Below are 20794 nucleotides of genomic sequence, written 5' to 3'. Positions count from 1 at the left end.
CAGGCTGGTTCACTGTGTTTCGATGCCATGTTAATCCGGGACCCGTGCTGAGGGTCTGCCCGGCTACTCCTGTGTCGGGGAGTCAATTTACTGCTGTTGTCATGTGGAAGGGAGCGAGTCGGGTGCCCTGGAGCAAGGAAATAGAAAGTGCAAAAGAAAAACAAGAGGATATGCCAGCTCATGACGAGCTCTACACATACTGAGTTTAAGTTGGACTGGATCATTTACAAAATGCTATCACAGTTATCACCAACACTGGTATATTGTGGCCTCAATGGTGCTATATGCAAAATAACTTGCCTTACAAAACAAAGCCAATGAGAAAAATGTAAACTGTAAGAAAACTGTTTTTTTTTTTTTTTTAACTGCTTTTGGTGTACAAGAAACAAATGTTTAATCTCTCTCTGGATGGAAAACCCTTGAAAAACGTATATCAATCCTTCACGCAAGTTCATACAGCACCTACAGCATGGAGACAGTTTCACCTACAGAGCTGTGAGTAATGAGGCCACTGGACCCTGAAGTAGAAATTCAAACCTCACCTCAGAAAGCACAAAGGAGCAATATCAATCAAGTGTCTATTTACAGTTCAGTACATGTCGGCTGCTCTGTCAAAAACACAGCCAACACATCAATCACCAACACCCAACATAGTCCTGTTCCCGTCTCTCTGATTGAGACTAATCTGTATTTAATTCACGAGTTAATTTGGTCACACTTGCAATACATCGGAAGCAATGACATGAATTAAAAATATGTCAATGGGAAGAGCACTAGTAAAAACAATTACATTATTGCACCAGCTTAATCTGCTCGGAAGGAAGTTAATACACTTTTATACTATTTACATCTGTGTTTAACAGCTTCGTAAATCTGTTATGGATTTTTACAGCTCCTCTCTGGGGGATGTTTAAAGCCATGAAGGCATTATTAGGAAGCCACAAAAAGAAAGAAATGAACTGTAGTGGAAAAATCAATCAAATGATAAAGGAGTAAATTACGGATTTATGTGAGCATTTGGCACCTTTCACAAAGCAGTGAATATCAAAGTGTTGCTAAAATCTATGAGGTTCCAAAATTCAAAGCTTGACTTTATTGTCCATTTAAGAGGGATGCGTCTTACTGGAAAACACACATCACACTGCTGCCCTCAGATGTTTAATGAAGGGGATTAGTTATTTTGCAAGCCAAGCAGCCACAATGCCTCCGTCCTCCACAAGTGGATACCGTTTCCCAAAACATCCTACAATAGTTTAGTAACATTGGTCACACCCTTGAAGCGTTATCTTCACCTGTTTTATATATATATATATATACTTCAACAGAGCATCCGTGCTATTCAGCACCTGAAAGCATGTGAGTGAGTAGACTCCATATTGCTGGATACAACAATCAATCAAAATGATGGGAAATTATGTGTGACAACTACTACGCCTCAAGCTTTGTATTCCCCTCCGACCTCCTCAAGTCATTGATAAATATATATATCACTAAACTGAGAAACCCTGCTGTCAGACCTTTACTTCATCACCTGAATCCCCCACCAGGGAGATCAAACCACAATTTAATCTCTATTAAATTGAAATTAAGGGACTTCAACAAAAGCTATTGTAGACACCTGTTTTATTATGACACATTGAGCTATTTTGCAGAAAATCCAAATCTATGTGAGTTGATCCCGGTGGCGCGCTGAAATGAATAAAAAGCAATGATCCCCAGGACAGGAAGAAGGATGACATTGCTGCCTTTATTAATTGTGAAATGGCTCTCTGTGAGCTAATCTGAAAGCACAAAGGAGAACACAAGAACGCATTGAAAAGGTCCATTAAGGTGTCCATCCGACTAGAAGTCAATTTGTTAAGAAGTCCTTAAAAGTTATCGAACAGAGTCCTAAAACTATTGAAACAATAAAAGGTGAACAATCCAGTTTGATGTATTCATCATACAAGAAAACAGTGATGACAGTGTCGCTCATTATCAGCAGATCGCTCCCATTGTTCATCTCGACTATCACAGCTTCTTTTGCTTCCCGGCTTTCTGTTACTCCATCTTTCTGCCCCTCTGCACCACCACCCCGGACACCCCGTTCTTTGTAGCCGCAGGTAGACCGAGCCCATTAAAAGCTCGTTTGGACTGACGCTCGTTAGTTCCATTATTAACTGAGCCAAGCCTTTACGCCTGCTGAGTGGACCCTCATTGCAACACTCACTCCATCACGCAAACACGGAAAGAGGAAGGGGGGATCAGACGGAGAGGGGGGGAACTCATGAGTCACTAAACGAACTTAATGACTCAGAAGCGGAGGAGGAGGAGGAGGAGGAGGAGGAGGAGGAGGGGCTCAGACAGGTAGAACAACACCAAAGAGGCCCAAGAGAGACACCAGAAGAGACTGAGTGATGGATGGTAAAGCAGGGCAATAATTTACCATGCAAATTATAGACAATAATATATGGAGTGAAATTTCAAATAAAAATGTTTATCCGTCAAAGTGCAGGACAGAGTAGAGAGAGGCTCTCCCGCTGTTGCCTTTCAGGAAGGTAGAGGATGGTGTTTTGGATGCTGCCAGCATTGTGTTTAAGCAGGAACCTTGATAAATCTGTTTAATCCATCAAAGCAGAAACTCATCATCTTTTGTCCTCTCAGAAAGAGAAAACAATGGCTCGTGTTTTAGAGCCGTGTTGTTGTGTGCGCAAGCTTGAAAATTAATCCATCTGCTCCGGCTGGATTTACCATTAAACCTGCAGACCTGTGAACTCCATTCCCCTTCTGAAATAACCACAAAGCCGCCTGTTTCCTTTATTTATATTGATCTGACAAATAAATCAAGCGGATATTTCTGGGCACAACTGTTCAGAAGACAGAAAGTGCTTGAAACCTACCCTGAAGCACATTCAGCACTTTTGTTGTGTTGGATATAGAGCAAAGGAAATTAAGTGGACACATGTCTTGTTTGAAGGTTGATGCCCATATGAACTAATGCCTATTCTTAGGGCGGAAAAATCTATACCTATCCTATCAGTTAGGGGATAGAAAGACAAAAAAAAGACAGAGAGCAACATGCGCACACAGATTGCCAAGAAAGAAGAAGACATCCTCTACAAAATACTCTTGTTGTTTTCACACTGCGTTCATATTAAAATGTGATTCAAACCTGTTGATTACAACTGTAACTGGATTTGTACGGATGGCTGTCTCTCTTGAAAATGAGATAACTTAAGTAAATAAAGCTCAAATAAAAAAAGCAGTTTTTCAACACATAAAAAGAACAATAATGCATGTGATTAAATTATTAACATATTTCAAATGATCATGCGAACAGCACAATGTGTCACAATTTGTCGAATTATGTGCAATATGTTTCTCACACTTAGAAAAAGTGTCATTGACACATTATTTCTTTATGCATGGATATCCATTTAGCAGATTTCCTTATTTTGTATACATTTGCCTATGTATAAAAGAGGAGATGAATTTCACTTTAAAGGGAATGAAAACATTAAACAGCTAAAGACCTCATGTTTAACATACGTTTTGAGTCTTCTGTCACCACATATGTACATAATATTAAAAAAAAAAAAAATCCTATTAGGCAGAGTTTTCCCAATCCTTGCATTTGTGAAGTGCATGTAAAGATTTCACATTAAATCGTCACAAATATCTGACTACTCTCTGGTATTGTACTTTCACATTGATGCAAATGGGCTCATTGAGAAATGATAGTTTTTCCAACAACCAGGCAGCAGGAATCCTCAGACGTTATGTACAGCTGCAGCATTGCAATCCACAGTGACACAATCTGCACAACTGGAATTGACCTTTCCGCAGTGCCTGCTGACACTGGGAAAATGTATATGTTGCCCAATTTCAATAGTGATGAAAAAAACAACCCAAGTGTCAAGTCCAGGCACTCTCTGGACACCTTGTGCTGAGCTTGTCAATGCAGCACAAAATACCTTTAGTTTAGTCAGCAGCTGCCTTTCATCTTAAAATTCAAACAACCAATGAACTCCGAGCACCTTAATGGCTTACTCATCTCTGGCATCTACCGGCAGATCTGTCAGAGTGCGCATTGTCCGCTTTCATTTTACTGAAATCCATCTTTCCTTTCGAAGCACGTCCAGCCGACTCCTGAATATGAGCATCAGGAATGAACGTAGTCCTCCAGACTCCGGCTGATCGTTTCCAATCACTGATGCAGAACACTGCCTCTAAACTTGCAGGTATTCCGTATTACCCTGCCTGGCCTGAAATAACATAAGGAATGTTAATATCTGCTACTGGAGTGTGAATGGTGGCTCTCTTAGGAACTTCTTAGAACTGCAGTGTGGTCCTCTGGGATTTAGTCTTGTAAAAGAATCAACAATACAGCTCCCAGGTGTTAAGTCCCTCTCCAAGAAGACATTAGAAATGACTGCCTATTAAAGAAAAAAAACACTTGCTTTGGGTCATTATTGTTTGTACAACAACCCTTGGGAAAGAATGTGTGCTCTTTTTTGTAAATAACACTATACATAAAAACTGCCTTTTTATACTAACGAGCACCTGTGATAAAATACCACATCATGAATGATACAAGTATTTATCCCTAAAGCCTTTTTGACATCTCTTGACAGAGAACGTATTTCCTGGGAAAGTGCAATCGAAAAGTGAAAAGTGTTAATATTGATCAAGCCTTAATGGAGTACTCAAACAGTCATTAGTGTGTGTGTGTGTGTGTGTGTGTGTGTGTGTGTGTGTGTGTGTGTGTGTGTGTGTGTGTGTGTGTGTGTGTGTGTGTGTGTGTGTGTGTGTGTGTGTGTGTGTGTGTGTGTGTGTGTGTGTGTGTGTGTGTGTGTGTGTGTGTGTGTGTGTGTGTGTGTGTGTTCTATAAAAACAATATCACATGAGAGGTTTCAGTTGGAAGCCGAGCCGGGAGATAAAGATAATCACACCTGTGTGGATATTCAGAACAACAGGAGTGCTGATGTGACATTTCTTCCCATGGTGGTTCCATAAAAGCAATCGGTTTTCAATAATAAAACAAAGCAAAGTGAATTATTCTTTCTATTTACTCTTTGTCTCTAGCGCCACAAATAGTCCCTTTTCTAAACACTTCATGAGTCACTACACAAAGTCATTTCTATGCATTACAGTGGAGCATCGCTTCTTTGAATCTTGCATGCTTCCACTTACCATTCAACCGGATCTTTAAAAAGACATTATTTCCATGAAAGACTAAAATGTCTAAGATTTGGTGTTGTACATGTCACACAACACCATTTCATTCAGATATTTTTTTTTCTTTACATTCCATGAACTTATGCTTATAACTTAAGCTTATGATCTTTTTCAAACTACTTGGGGAAGCAAAAACTCATTTTTGGCAACATGCAGGCAGTGTGATATGGTTGTTCACACTTTCCTGAGTGGTCTAAGTGTCGCAAGGCATGACTTAAGTCTAAATGGTGACTATAAATTGAATGTGTTTGTTCCTGTCGTTCTTTTATATTTGTCTTGTGGTGGACTGGCAACCTGTACCGTACCTCGACCAATTGTCATATGGGATCGACGACACGATCCAGTAACCCTGAACTGGATAGAGCTAAATAAAATATGGATGGATGGAGTAACATACATGCAAGTTCTATTGGTGCTATTGTTGATAAAAGTCTTACTCATTATAAAATACTGTCAAGAAGTGTCTCACTGGCCCCGACTTCGTTTCACAGCATGGCAGCAAGCTCAGACATCCAACCACAGCTAAAAAGAAAAAGTGGCTTGGGAAAGTAGAGGAACAAGGAGTCCTGTAGCATATGGCATTGCTTCTAACATGGCCCGATCTCCACATCAAAGGATCGAGTATTACACAAAAAAGAAACGAGCAAAGTGTCCCAAATCCTCAGAACAACTATGGAAATTCCTATGAGGTGCAAAGTGAAAAGCACATTCAAAAACAGGACGGAAATATCACTTCTCAAAAAAGAGGGAAGATTGAGCAAAAATTATTAAAGCCCAGGTTTAAATAACAAACGACACATTTTATTGAATGCATTTAGTTTTCTTTTCTTTTTTTAAATACATGCTTTATAATAGATGCTACGTGCTCTAGATTTGCTCTGCCATGAGCTTCTGAAACAGAACCTCTTCACAGGCTATTCCACATCCATCGCTGGGATTGGCAGAGTCTTACTCCTAATCCTATAACCTGAAACCATTTCTGCAGATGCCTGCTAGCAGCTGCTTTGCAACGAAGCTGCCTAAAAAAAAAGAGAGAGCGAGAGAGAGAGAGATACTGCCTCAGGGGCTCAACTAGGGGCGAGAGAGAAGCGAGCAGGGGAGAGTTGCAAGTGGAGAAACTATAAGAGACACCGGTGAAAGGGAGAGGAAGAAGGAATTCTAACGGATGCTGCAAATCACATACACTTGAAGCAGTGCGATATTGCATTTAAAATAAACAAATATAAAATTCCAAGCCACATAATTGAAAACGCAGAACAACACATATACGTCTATGCCTCAAGTGAACATATGTGAAAGGTTTCCCACAAACCTGCGGTTCCATGTGGCTCTTGCTTGTATGATATTGTTGCATGCGGTAGGTTATAGCCAGCGGTGCAACAATCCCATTAATCGATTCAGCCATGTCATGGAAGCAATCTGAGCTAACAGGCACTCACAAACAAATGGAAATCAGGGTCTTGCGGCAAAGATTGGGGTGCATTTTACTATTTTCCAGCTTTCAGTCGAGCAGTGTGTGTTCACAGACACACACAGTAGTAGCGTGCATGCAATGTGCATGCCGCGGCACACCAAACAACATATTCAGAACACCTTCAAGTAGTCATCTATATTCAATTTAAAATGTGTATTTATTCTATCCATAATCTCAGACTTTGATTAGTAATACAAGCGTGGGTCTGCGTGCCAAAGTGTGATTTGTCTTTCTTGTGTGATTCGGCGCCTTGCTGCTATTTGATGTGTAAGCATTTGAATCTCTTTGTGCCTGTATGAAAGTGTGGTTATGTGTTTGGGTTACCAAGTTTGCGAGGGCAGAGAGCTGCCGTCGCTGGCGTGCCACCACACAGGGAGCAGCTTTGATGGCTCAGCAGCTAGCTCATCTCTTCTCTCTTCCATTTATTCATTTGACAGCCAAACACAATAAACTATAGCACATGATAATGAGATGCAATCTCAGTTTCCAAGGGGCATGTAAATCACAGTTTTCCATCACTTCCTCTGCATGATTTTTTTCCCCTCCTTCAGTTGTCATTCTTAAGATCGAACGATAGAAAAAAAAAAGATAATGCGTGGGTTTTCAGGCACAGCAAAGAGTAAATCTTCCAAGTTGAGAGCGGTCTGGGTGCAGGCCAAGTGTCTTCTCGCTTGGTGATGACTAAATGTCTCTCTCATGTCACTGTGGGTGTTTCCTCTCATCTACTCTCCCTCCATCATTCTCCTTCCTCACATTTATCCTTGCCTCATCTTTATTAAATCCCACACAGATTTATTGCTGTGCATGTCCTCTCTTCATATTTAGGCTGTGCCCATCCGTCCACACTTATTTCAAAGATGGGCTCACTGTGGTGTGGTGGTAAAATATATTTGACACATGATTTGTGAGCGCAAGAGCAATGCTGTCCCTCAACAGTTTAGTCGGATGCAATCCCCCCCCTCCCCCCAAAGAAATGCATGAAAATGTCTTATGTGTGTCACAGAGTACTCTATTGAAATTATATGCCAATAAATTACCATTGATGGAGTGCATTCGTGAATGGTAGTGATAAACAGTACAGGAGCAGTGCATTTTTCATTGTGATTTTTGCTATCGCGCTGATAAAACGTGGCATAAAGCAAATGCTGTCATCAAAACCAAAGTCAACATTATGTAAAAGTGTATCACAGTGAAGTACACACATGCACATGACTACATACGCTGCTCATTCATGCGTCCAAGAGACGATGCATTGATTTCCATTAATTTCCTGTCGACTTACTTCAACATTAATCCTAAAAAAAATAAGAACAAACAACTAAATTAGACAAGAAAACCAGGGAAAAATTAAAGCAATGTACAAAAGATGTATTACAGCACCATTGTGCTGATTTTGCTCATTACTCCAAACACAATTGGGACACTTTGTCATGTTTACCACAACAACAAACAAAAAAACACTGTTTGAAGATAATGAGCACAAGATACTATTGATAATCTTCAATTAATCCCTTGAGTCTTGTTTTTCACATGCAGCTTGTATTTGTTTTACCGCGTATCTTTAACAAGATGTGAATGTTCCTCTTTCGTTCCACCTGTCTCAGTCACCCACTAATTGCCACCCCTCATCTCTGCTTTCCCCCTCGGCTCCAACCTCCACATGACTATCAAATTGACTGACCAATTACTGTGTTGGTAGCATTAGTTGTGGCAATGATTTGATCAATTCAAGCTCAGAAAATCAATGACGGATGGATGAAATGTAGTGAACCACCTGACTGATATACGTATACCCGGTATCATACAACCATGCAGGAACATATCACGAAGCCGCTGGCTCTCTTTAAGCCTCTATCTCAATTTTTAAATCCTGCCTTGTGTTTGGGTTGGATTGAATATCAGTGCATGCACTAAGGCTGTGATTTTATATGTTATGGTATCGCTAATTTCCTTCTACTTTGCTAAAATGTGTTGAAATGTCCTTAATGCCGTTCAGTTATTACGGCTGCTACACAATATCCCAGCATCCCAATAGGGATCGTTAAACCGTAGGCAATATCAGAAATTACATTTTGTCGTATAACCTATCCCTGTTCAGCAGTAAAAAGAAACACCAGTTATCAACAAAGCACACTCGCCTGTCAGGCTGCATGCGTACCATTAATATATGCTCGCATCTCAGCAATATGAGTTATAGGTAAGTATGTTCAAACATTGTGTTCCTATGCTGTACTTTTGTGAATTGAGTTTCCACTGGGATTACTTCACAGACACAAGAATCAGAATATAAATCAGAGTGAGAGACAAATGATTAAATGCCTTTCACTTTAGTCCATTAGTTCTCATCCATCCCTCTTTCCTTCCTCTGCTTCATTCACAACCCCACAAACTGCAGTCTCCGCAAAGGTTGAATGACAACAACGAGCCATCTCACCCTCATTAACCTTCTCATACCATCCACACAAAAGTTTGTAAGAAGACGAATTTGAGATTAAAAACAACAAAACAAAGTCACTCAGAAGCCAAACGCCCACACAGATGTGCTGATGCGAAGAAAAAAAAAAAAAATGCTGCTCATCACCCAGTTTACTCTGATAATTACTTTAGAGGTTTGGGTGTCAATTGTAGGATGTTTATGAGCAACAGCCGACCAGAGTTACTGTAAAAGATGACACAAGCCCCAATGCAATGTTGCAATGTGAAAGATTAAGTAGAACGAAAAAACAACAATTAATCAGCGCAAAACACAGGGAGGTGACCCAGGAGAAGAGAAGAGAAGAGAAGAGAAGAGAAGAGAAGAGAAGAGAAGAGAAGAGAAGAGAAGAGAAGAGAAGAGAAGAGAAGAGAAGAGAAGAGAAGAGAAATAATCAGACTTGAGTCCATAAGGAGCAGAATAAAGCAGTATGGAGAGAAGCACTTTAAGAGAGCCTGAGGGGATAGCCATTGCATTTTTTATGATTCAAACGCCTGTCTGAGATCCCTATATAACTAAGGAAATAGGAGATGGGCAGATGGGGGCTTATTGGACCACCTAGAAACCTGTTACACACACATGCATGCTCACAAACTATGAGCTGCTGCAAAGCTGAATGCTTTCATCGCTCAGACAGCAGCTTTGTAAATGTCAGCGAGAAGTACGTACCATAAGATACATATCTCTTGTGGTGCATGCAAGCACTCATTGAATTTCATGCATTTCCTTGTGAATATGCACAACATGTCTCCTTAATACTGATGAAAAGCTATTTTGTTTACATATTTTTATAAAAGGGAGTTTTGTCACAGTGCAGCATAAACAAAGCCTGCATCCTAATCTTCATGCACACAGAGTAAAGAAGTTATGATATGAAGACAGATTCCTCTGTTTTGGAAATAACTTTGAGATCGAACACCTCATCGAAACCAGGTGTAAAAAAATAAAAAAGAATAAAACAAAAACAAAAAAACATTCAGTATTATTATTGCCCACAGCCTAGAGTGACCTGGCACTAATAGTGATTGGTAGAGAACGTGGGGATGACTGAGATCACTCAGCACTGATTAAATCCTGACGATAATAACAGTACAGTACATCATATAACTCCATCCATATTCATCAAGCATTGACATGCATCTGTTAAGTAATCACAGCGGGGGAATATATACACGGGTGTGAAGTGTCAACAATACTGCTTAATGTGCTGCAGAAAAATGCAAGCAATTTGGTTAATGAGATAGCTGCTGTTTATACTGATTGTTATGATATCATTTAAAGTTATGTACTTTTGCACTGGAGAAACAAGAGGCAGCTTTTCCAATCCGATTCATTCTTTTATGCTCTTTCCACCGACCAATTAATCGTTCAAGGACCTAATAGTAAAATGTTTGAGGGTTTCCTTTAATCTGTTGTCAGTATAAACCACTGGACATAACTGCAGTCTATTCTTGAATTGTACATTGATTGTGCATTTAGAGGGTTCGTGGATTGAATCAGAAACTTTGGCCAACTTTGGGAAACATTTGGGCAAACATAATGACAGACTCATTCCCCTGTCCCTCAGCTCTCTGCTTGCCCTGATCTCTCAATCTATTTTGCCCCCTTTATGAGTGCTGATGATCTCAATCTGTCACAGTGATTGCCTGACGGCATAATAATTTGCCTAAATTGAGCCATAATGCGCCTTGTAAATTTAATTTAGTCTCAAAACCAGATTAACCCATATGACAGGATGCACATGTCTCTTCATGCATGCATGCTGGCCTGTGCGCGCAGAGCATGTTTGTGTGTGGATACACTATGTGCTTGCCAAGACTCCTAATCCCAGGAGTGTATGCTGAATAAATCAGATGAGTATTTCAGAGTGGGAGAAAAAAGAAATCCCAATCCCCTCAAACATTACCCATCGAAGCAACCGGTCATGAGCAAGCCAAACACCAGGACAAACTAAATCGTAAGCCCAAAAATATATACGCCTTTTTTTTTTTTTTTTTTTAAACCAGAGCAGTATAATTATATACATGTAAACATATGACTTGACCTCATTCAAGATTGAGCAACAGCTGAATGACAGGAGAAATAGTCTTACATAAGTGTATCTGAAGAACGCAATACATAATTGCTAAAAGTATCTGGATTTTCCATGGTTTTAGTATATTCAAATGTGGTTCAGTAAGGACCAGACTAATTTATACCAATTCTCATCCAGGTTTTATTCCCTTAAGTGATGTATTTTTGCAGAAAGCTGCCCGGAGCTAGCAGTAAACAATGCCTTCCTGCAATAAGCCCAGCTCAAGAATCATTCAGCAAAAGGATGTGAAGGGAGAAAATGATGGCACGAATATGCTGCCCGTTATGCACCTCAGGATTTATGTAAGCACGAATAAAAACACAAGGATTGATTCCATGACATACAGATTAGTTCCTCTTTTATGACTAATTTGTCACCTTAACTTCTGTGTTATTGGTTCTTCGATTCGAATCAAAGTCAATTAATTTCTACATCGTCGAAAACAAACACAATGATGTAAATAATGATGATCTCAAATCCTATTCACTGTCAAACATGAATATTAAACTGAATTCCTGTCTCTCACGAACACACACACACACACACACACACACACACACACACACACACACACACACACACACACACACACACACACACACACACACACACACACACACACACACACACACACACACACACACACACACACACACACAGATACACACAGACACACAGACACACACACAAATCCCGTTCCATCATCTCACCGCTCCGACACTGAAGCGATGTCAGTGGCTTGACATTTTTCCCTTGAGAAGGAGCCTGGCAGGTCTGCTCAGATAGACTGTCAGACAGACAGGTAGGTTTATTAAATATGTATTGCAGTGCGGTGATAGGACACCGTGGGCCATTAGCCGGTATAAATATATAATTTAGGCCTGCTGCATATCTCAGCCTTCTGGACGAATGGCATCCTCACATACAAGTCAGCTGATAAGCATCCCAATGCTAAAATGCATCTCAATTAGAGCGGAGTGTCAGCCCTCATTTGGTGAGTCAGGGATCGAGATGGAATAGGCCAATGGATGTATGAATAAAAGCGGTGAGTCGGAGAATGGAGGTGTCAGGTGTCACTGCCCGACACCTTGCAGATTTGCTGATGGATTGACTGTGAGCAGGCTTTAAACTTTAATCACTTCAGGATGGTTTAATAACAAAACAAGTCAAGTGACTTCCTTTCAAGAGCTTTAATTTCACACGAATCCGAGGCTATTTTTTTCCTCTTGACACCTGCGCTCTCTCCTCATTTATTAACTCTGTCGAATCCAGCATTCAGTCACTATAAACCCGTCTTTGTCTTGTCCTCAATTCTCCGCTATCCTTCTTTGCTGACCCTTATCTATCCATGCTTCCGGGCACCTCCTTTACCATCATCAGGTCAACTTTCTTTCTATTCTTCCCTGTCACGCTAGCTTTCTTTTTCTAAGGGATTCTTTTATCCTGATTTTCTATTTCATTCTCATTTTTCATTGTTGCCTTCCAAATGCATCTGAACTGGCATGTTGAAAATCAAATACATTCACACTTGACAAAAGTGAAATTTGGAAGCCAATATTAAATGTTGCACTTTGGTATGAAGCTCCAAATTTCTTTCCTCTTCATCCTGCCCTCTTTTTTTAGCCGTTCATTCTCAACACTTAGATCCCTATTCTATTACTTTCAGCACTTTCTTATCTGTTCCCTCTCCTTCTCGTGACAGAGTGAGTCTGAGCATGTTGACAGTGAGCCACAGGGCCAAACTTGTCAGTGAACCTCTGGGGAATCAATCATCTGAGTCAGGATCAATACTAAAGAAACCATATCCTGGATCGGTTACTGGATTGGCTGGCAGCTACTCACTGGGCAAAAACATTATTCAAAACTTTACATGTCCCCCCCCTGAGCATAGCTCGCTATGTAGACACTGACTGTCATGCACTCACTCCCAGACATAGCGTCATCAGCGACTGGAGCACAATTTTTTTGCAAGTAACGTATGAGCGAGCATTTGTGTTTACATGCAGCATCGTCTGTGACGCAATTCCGTCTGATTTGTGCAGCCTAAACTGGTTATCTCCCAGCTTCATTCAGGCCAATTTCTGTTTAAAACCAAATGTAATCTACCATAATCACACATTCTACCCCTGGTTTCTTCCGTTTGTGCTGCAGACGACAGATTATGGACTCCTTTATTGAGGCTGCATTATACAGCAGGACAACATTAGATCGCTCTATCCATCACTGCACGGACCTCTGCGGGGGAAAACCACCACTTATCAGCCCACTACAAGCAAATTAGACAGACATAATAGGGCTGAACAGAGGCAGGGGGTGAATTCAGATTGGTGCAGTTTGTGTGAGCACTGATGTGTAGTGCACTTTAAAGCTATGGTACAGACAAAATTACGTGTCCCGGGCAATTATGCCAAATACGGTGAAAATCATTCAAAAGTAGAGGAGGCATGCAGAGAAAAGTGACACATTAATGACAGTGGGGGAAAAAAAAAAAAAACTTTTGCTCTGCCAATAACATTTATGATATTATTTCTCCTTTAATGGATAGCAGGTATTGGCATTAATAGGGCGACCATTCATCTTTCTCTTCAGTAACCATTAACACCTACTGAGGTGTAAGCGCTTAGTTCAACCTTGCAATAAGTTCTATCCACATTTTCAGACTTGGTGCAGGGAGAACCGTCCACCTAACAAGGACAAAGGAGCAAAAAATACCAAATACAAATGAATGACTCGCAAATATATATTTAGGCTGCTGTTATTTTAGCCCAATCTTTCTTGGCAGGAGTGACTTTGAAGTCACCTTTTCCATCAGTGAGAAGTAGTTGGTGCCACTCATACTGATTATAATGAGGCAGTATAGCAAGAGCTGGGGTCCGCTGTATTGATTGTAATGTGGGTGGAATTTAAAGAAAAGCAGAACTAAAACTAACTTAGAATGTAAATATCTGTATATGGCTTTATTTTTCGAAGAAATAAAACAAATGAAGAAAGACTTTACCAGTTTGAGTTGGATATATTAGAAAATACAGGTAGAAACGACAAATATTAGAAATTAAACATGCACACTTCCACACATATGCATCTTTTAAAGTGTTCTGCAGTTACTCTATGCTCAATTCATGTCTTCACTTCAAAATTTATTGATTTCCCTAACAAAGGTGAGAGGTTTTGGGGTTTTTTTCCCCACACACATTTAGGTTTCGGCCCCTACCAGTACAGAAATACAAAGTGCATGCAGGCGCTCACTCACACTCGTTGACTTCTCTAAATACCAACATATACTTACTGTAGTAAACCAGATAAAACCTAAAAGCATAAACACCACTTGGTAATTTTACCATTCAGCTTTTATCTGAAGTGTTTACTGGATTGTCCTCATGGGAAACGGAGCACTACCCATGGTGTATTACCAAGATAAAATCTTGACGGCAAAGAGCAGCGTACTGGTCATAAAATGTAGTAGAAGTGATGTTGCTGAGCGGGAATTACTCACTGTATAGTAGACCTTTTAACGTGATCTTTGCCTTTAAGTGGGAAGCAGCTAATGCGCTGAAGGATTTTACTGGATTTCACATAGAACAAGCTGACAGTTGTTGGATAATGTGCATGTCTGTGATTGGTTCTTTGAACAGCGATATGTCTGCTGCCGTTTCGTGGCCCAGTGCTGTAGCCTTTAACTGAAGAAAAAAACAAAATAAAAATCCCACACACCTTGTCGCTGGAAGAGTTGGCTGCTGACAATTTCAGTCATGGAAGCCACTTTCTGTTTCTGGAGCTTCTCTGGGGGGATGCAGGAATAAAAGTCATGCAGCAGCTGACTAGAGAGAGAAAGCAATGGGAGGGGAATTAATAATCAGCAAGCTGATTATATGAGAAGAGCAGTGCTGTTTTCTTGAGAAATACCACAATAAATAACTGGTTTTACTGTACATGTCCTGAATATTAACTAAAAAAACACTTCAAGCTTTGGTAATTTTCACAGTGTAATAAATCCTTACATTTAAAATTGAAAAAAAAAAAAAAAAAATCACAGATCCTCATATAACGTTTTGCTAACATCATTTGCAACTGCTACGAGCAGCAGTTTTATCACCCTGAAAACATGAGCAGAGTGGCGTGGGCTGCAGACAAAAAAAACCCCAAAACAAAACAAATGAGCCAAAGCTTAAACACACTTTAATGAAGACACAGGTTTGACTTTTACTCTGCCTCCAAATTCAATTTCGGAATAATTAAACTACCTGCTTGCAAGCCCTGGTGCCACTTACAAAGATTGAATGCTCGGAGCATGTCTAAATTTTTTTGTCTGTATCTCACTTTGTCTCCGTCTCCTTGAATTATGCCACACAGGTTGCGATAGCACTTTCAATAATGGTACGCAAAATTAAATGCACAACCTCGGCTTCGAACCAAAGCAAAATGACAAGGTTTTTTTGTGTGTTTTTTTTGTTATCTGCCTTAGCTGGCACAGGGGCAGGCCAGGCCATGGGGTGGCCCACTTCAGCCATATTGGGACCACTAATCATCTTAACTGAATCTAATTAAACCCGAAAATGTCAACCTATACCCTGTGGACAATACAAAGGACAAAAAGAGTCAAGTAAAAGCAAGCATTGCCGACAATGACTTTGCTAGTACTGATCGTACCCCAGGTGAGTTTACAATGGAGTAGAACCGTAACCAGACAGGTCTTTGATGTCCACTTCAAGTGCAGCGATTGTAATTCATACAGCTTGCCTGTGGAAATGCTGCTTGAGGCGATTTTGATCAAGAATGCAATGGGACATCACTTTTAAGTTGAGATGGCCGAGTCATGTTTGTGCGTGTTTGAGTAAAGTGGTGCCAGACACAGAAAACAAAGGGCGACTGAAGGAGAGTTAAAAAGAAAATGAATGACAGGGGTGAAGAATATATGCCCTGACTTTTAAATGGCCCGCAACACTTTTCCATCAGTATATGTGTGGATTTGCTTGTGCACATCTGCAAGGCAGGCGCTAAAGGTAGCACGTCTGTGACACAGTGTTGACATCGAGCCACAAGAGGGACTGAACTGCCAGATGTAGATTGTTTGCATACAAACACAAATCCCCAAAAAAGCACACAGAGGTCAGGCGAAAGGGGAAAAAAACAATGAGGAGAGCATTCAAAAGAGAACAAAACAAAGACAAGAAATCCTCATTGGATGCTGTGATAAAGTGGGAAGTAAAGTAAAGTACATCAATTGATGAACTATGATGTACACCGAAGTTGTTTCCTGAGAAAAAAAAAAAAAAGCTATATTGTAGGTTTGATTTTGGGTCAGAGAAGGTTAAGCGAGCTATTCCAAGTCATTTTGTTCTTCTGGATTCCAAGACTGAGGAAGAGCCGGTTGAAATGGCTTTTGAAATGGTTTTTGCTGAAATTGTCATTTGACTTGGGGGCACATGGAGGAAGGAGCTTCTGAGTGTGGCTTGTCCTTGTGTCTCTGTCAGTTTGATGAGATTTTTATCACTTGCTAAAGAAGGTAAGGTTCGACTTAGATGAAGTGTGTGGGAGGCCGAAGAAAAAGGGTCAAGAGGGAAAAAAAACTTGAGTTGGGCTGAAAGCTGCCATACATCCGCTCTGTCGGCGTGTGCCTGAATGTGGCCAAAGATAAGATGCTGGTGTGTGTGTGTGTGTGTGTGTGTGTGTGTGTGTGTGTGTGTGTGTGTGTGTGTGTGTGTGTGTGTGTGTGTGTGTGTGTGTGTGTGTGTGTGTGTGTGTGTGTGTGTGTGTGTGTGTGTGTATGCTCTGCTCAGGTTTGTGTGTTGAAGTAAAACCTTACCTGAGGAGTTTGGCATCAAATACTTTCTCAACATCATGCAGGACTGTTGGCAGGTACTTCAGAGCTGCAACCTGATGACATAGACACAACAAATATGCGTTGTTATATTACTGTGTGGATATCTTGTGGGAAGGTGAAATTGCCATCAAACACACACCAATCACATGTGTGAGAAATTATCTATCAGATGTTTTTTGTAGAGCCTCTCGCCTTCCTACCAAACGTTTTGTGACTTGATCTGTTTGTGTGCTTCCTCTAGTGTGAGGAGTGAGAACACAAAGGAAGATATTTCACGTAGAATACAGATGTATTTGTACTCAGACTGAGACCTCACCGAGAAGCAGGAATACAAAGAGAAGATGAGACGGCATTCAGACAACAGATGCAGAATTGTAGACGTGGGAGGCAAAAAAAAAAGGCCAGGATAGAGACGAAAAGAATGTGAAAGGAATATGAAACAATGAACGAGCGCTCAATTACCCTGAGCAAGAGTGTGGTGGTGTAGTCCGTTCTCATCAGGTTGTTGATGGACTCAAAAAGTCTCCTGAGCGAGTCCTCGAACTCCGCCTGCTCCTTCCCTTCGTACAGCCTGAAAATGGCAGGAGAAAATTATTAAACAGGCCAAAGAAGTTTAAATTAGAGCACAAGAGGTAAAGACATGATGACATAACATGGTTAGCAAGGTGACGGATGAAAGGTACAAAACAGATGACACTAATCATCAGGAGCAACAAATAATCACATGTGAGCAGACATAAACGAGGGTGAGATAATACATTCATGTATAAGTGGGTTGCAAAAGTATTCACCCTCTTAGCCGTCTATTGTTTTACCTCAAAACAACCTGGAATTCAATTTGGTTCTCATTTTCATTTTAAGTCACAGTCATACACAAAATATTCCCAACTTGTGAAGTTCAATGAAAGAGAAGTAATTTTAAATAAATAATGACAGTAAAAATATGTGTTCATTCCTCCAAAGTTAAGCGCTTGTAGAGCTCCATTTTGCAACAGTTATGGTTGCAAATCTTCTGGGATTTGTCTCTGGGATGAGTTTGGTACATTTAAGCACTGACATCTCTGCCCATTCTTCAAAGCAACACTTTAAAACTCCTTTAAAGTACTGCTTGTGTACAGACATTTTTAAGTCAATACATTTTATTGAAATACCCCAGGCCATTTAAATACTACATGGTGTGTGTTGGGTCATTGTATTGAACAAAAGTGAAGCTTCATCCCAGTCTCGTTGATTTGAAAAACTGACAAATTTCCTTCAAGAAAATATCTGTATTCAACACCATGCAGTTTTCCTTGCCGGCTTCCAAGTCCCTGCTGGTGAAAAACCACATAATATGTTATGGCTTGCACTCCTGATAACGTTATAAAATGCTTTGGTGGCTCTTGCCTTATCGACAATATTTCTCTGGATTTAGTTCAGCTTGGGAGACTTTTCAAGCAGAGTTTGCATGTTCTTGTGCCGTGTGGCTTTTCTCCAGGTACTCCTGTTTCCCTCCACATTCCATTTTATATTCAAACTTCAATGTGTGCCAATTTTATGTCCCAAACTGATTTTTTTTTTCTTGGCTTCGAAACATGCTGTTATTTTTAAAAACATCTACTGACTTCATACAGTTGTAAATCATCCTGTATGTCTTGTTTTTCCTCACAGTTTAAATTGGTTTCAGTTTAGTAATGTTTTTCAAGTTTGTTTGTTTTTTTTCAAGCCAGAGCTACCTTTCTCTGAAATTTAGAGTCATCAATAGCAACAAGTAAAATTAAAAGTACGTTTGTTTTTTTCTGGCAATGGGGTATCGTCAACATTGTCACCATTCCTCACACGTTCTCTCCATAATAAGGTTAAAAATGCACTTAGTATGTAGGTGATACATCACACTTCTACCCTTTGGTCAATAATTCCATTTAAATAAGAAGCAGTTGGAGTCAGTTATTATAAAGTGGAGCCATGAAGCACACACTTGCAATTCAATGCACTACATTCAACTACAATGCTGCATAAAACCAGTGCAGAACTATGTTGACAAGAGATAATGTTGCCAATGTAAAACCAAATGTTGACGAGCAAAGACCGCCACGACTGCAACATAGTCCAATCTAAAGAAGTGGGTTAGCTCTGTCGCTATTATTCAAACTGTAGTCATCCCTCTGTCGTCCCTTTGGTCACACTTCCTCAGCCCGAAGTTATCCATCCCTCCATCTTTCTCCTTCTCCCCACTGTGTGTGATTCTGTTTGGCCGCACAGACATTAATTACAATGGAAGCTATGAGTGCTGGAGGGAAGGATTAGCATGTGGCACACAGCAAATTTAGCATGTGGAGGGAGGGATTAGGCAGTAACACACCGAGGTATTATCACAGGGCTCTTTGCAGAGCACAGTTGTGATTACCGAAGCGTTCTCCTGCTTAATCCACCAGCATAAGTGAATATGCCTGTGCACGTGTGTGTCTGCTCTAGAAAAGTCAAGATGCTTCTGGGTAGGTGTCCCCGTGATGACACTGGGTTGTGCACATCTCATCACTGAGCTAAAAAGAGCCGTTTTCTGTATTTTAGTACAACGCATCATCACTTTAATCCGATGCAAATGATGCATATTGAGATTTAAAAATTACAGCTTCTCTAACCTTTCTACATGCACTCAAGCAAATATGTCACACTCGCTCAGTAGACCAGGACACGAGACAGATGAAAAAGAAATGTATGACAGAAAGGCAACGAAGACGGAGGGGAGATTAAAAAGAGATGTTCTGAGAACATAATCTTTCTTTCTGTTTACAGTGTCCAAACCCCACACCACCTATTTATGATTGCATGGGTATTAAGATGCAAAAATTCAAGACTTTTTTCCCCTCACACTTGCAAGGATAGTGCAATGACACACAGACTACCTCAAATATGGGTAAATCGTATTTGTGTACATCTTTTTCCACAATGTTAAAAAAAACATCAGATAATGTTATGTATGCAGATGTAATACTGGGTATTTTTCCATCTCATGAACACAAATGATAAATTTACTGTGCAAAATGACCGTCTTTAGCTGATAAATATTATGAACTACTTTATTCAGTAAATAAGGATAAAATTATGGAGCTAAGCTATTGCAAAGATCCTTATAGAATAAAAAAGTAGACAAAATTGAAATATGAGACACGAGAATGGATTTATGATGACCTTTAACGCAACAATTATTTTTGTAAACTATCATTTGTCTCTTCGCATTGTTTTCTCTCATATTTTGGCCAAATCGTGATATCTGCCTCCCTCTTTTATGGATTTTGTTTTCCTTCTGAAAACATTGAATAGTAATTTGGCAATTACGCGACGGGGATAACGATAAATTTCATTAGAAAACCTCCTTGTTCTTTATGTAGCAAAGTTGACGTAGCCTGCACAACCCGCAAACAACGTACAAGAAATGTACTGTTGATACGTGAAAAGAAGGAGGATGAGAGCAGGATGGCATGATGAATATAGAACATAGCACAAGCTCAGGGAAAAGAAAAAATCAGATACAAACGTTAAATTAGACAAGAGAGAAGCTTCAGTGCATGAAGGACAGAAAGAAGGTGAAGGAAAGTGACAAAGCTGCTATTACGTGCCTTCCATAATTTGGGAGTAAACATCACATATTCTTAACAGACTTTGCATGTAAACAGACACTGCTTTGACAAGCTAATAAATCTTCAATGCTGCCTATTTAACCATTAATGACTGTGAGTCTGGTTGGTGATAATG

General features: G+C 40.1%; 1 protein-coding gene across 1 annotated transcript in view; it reads right to left on the bottom strand.

Moving 5' to 3' along the window:
• The window catches only part of dock2 (dedicator of cytokinesis 2), a 98006-nt gene that overhangs the window by 57911 nt on the left and 19301 nt on the right, over positions 1–20794 (bottom strand). The window contains exons 22-24 of the mRNA XM_080501956.1: positions 17522–17630; positions 17042–17112; positions 14950–15056 (exon numbers count right to left, since the gene is read on the bottom strand). Of these exons, the coding sequence (XP_080358082.1) occupies positions 14950–15056; positions 17042–17112; positions 17522–17630 (287 nt within the window). The remainder of the gene's footprint in view (positions 1–14949; positions 15057–17041; positions 17113–17521; positions 17631–20794) is intronic.

The sequence above is a fragment of the Blennius ocellaris genome, assembly GCF_963422515.1.
Source record: "Blennius ocellaris genome assembly, chromosome: 9".
In the NCBI taxonomy this organism is placed as follows: domain Eukaryota; kingdom Metazoa; phylum Chordata; class Actinopteri; order Blenniiformes; family Blenniidae; genus Blennius; species Blennius ocellaris.
This window is presented reverse-complemented; position numbering and strand designations above follow the sequence as displayed.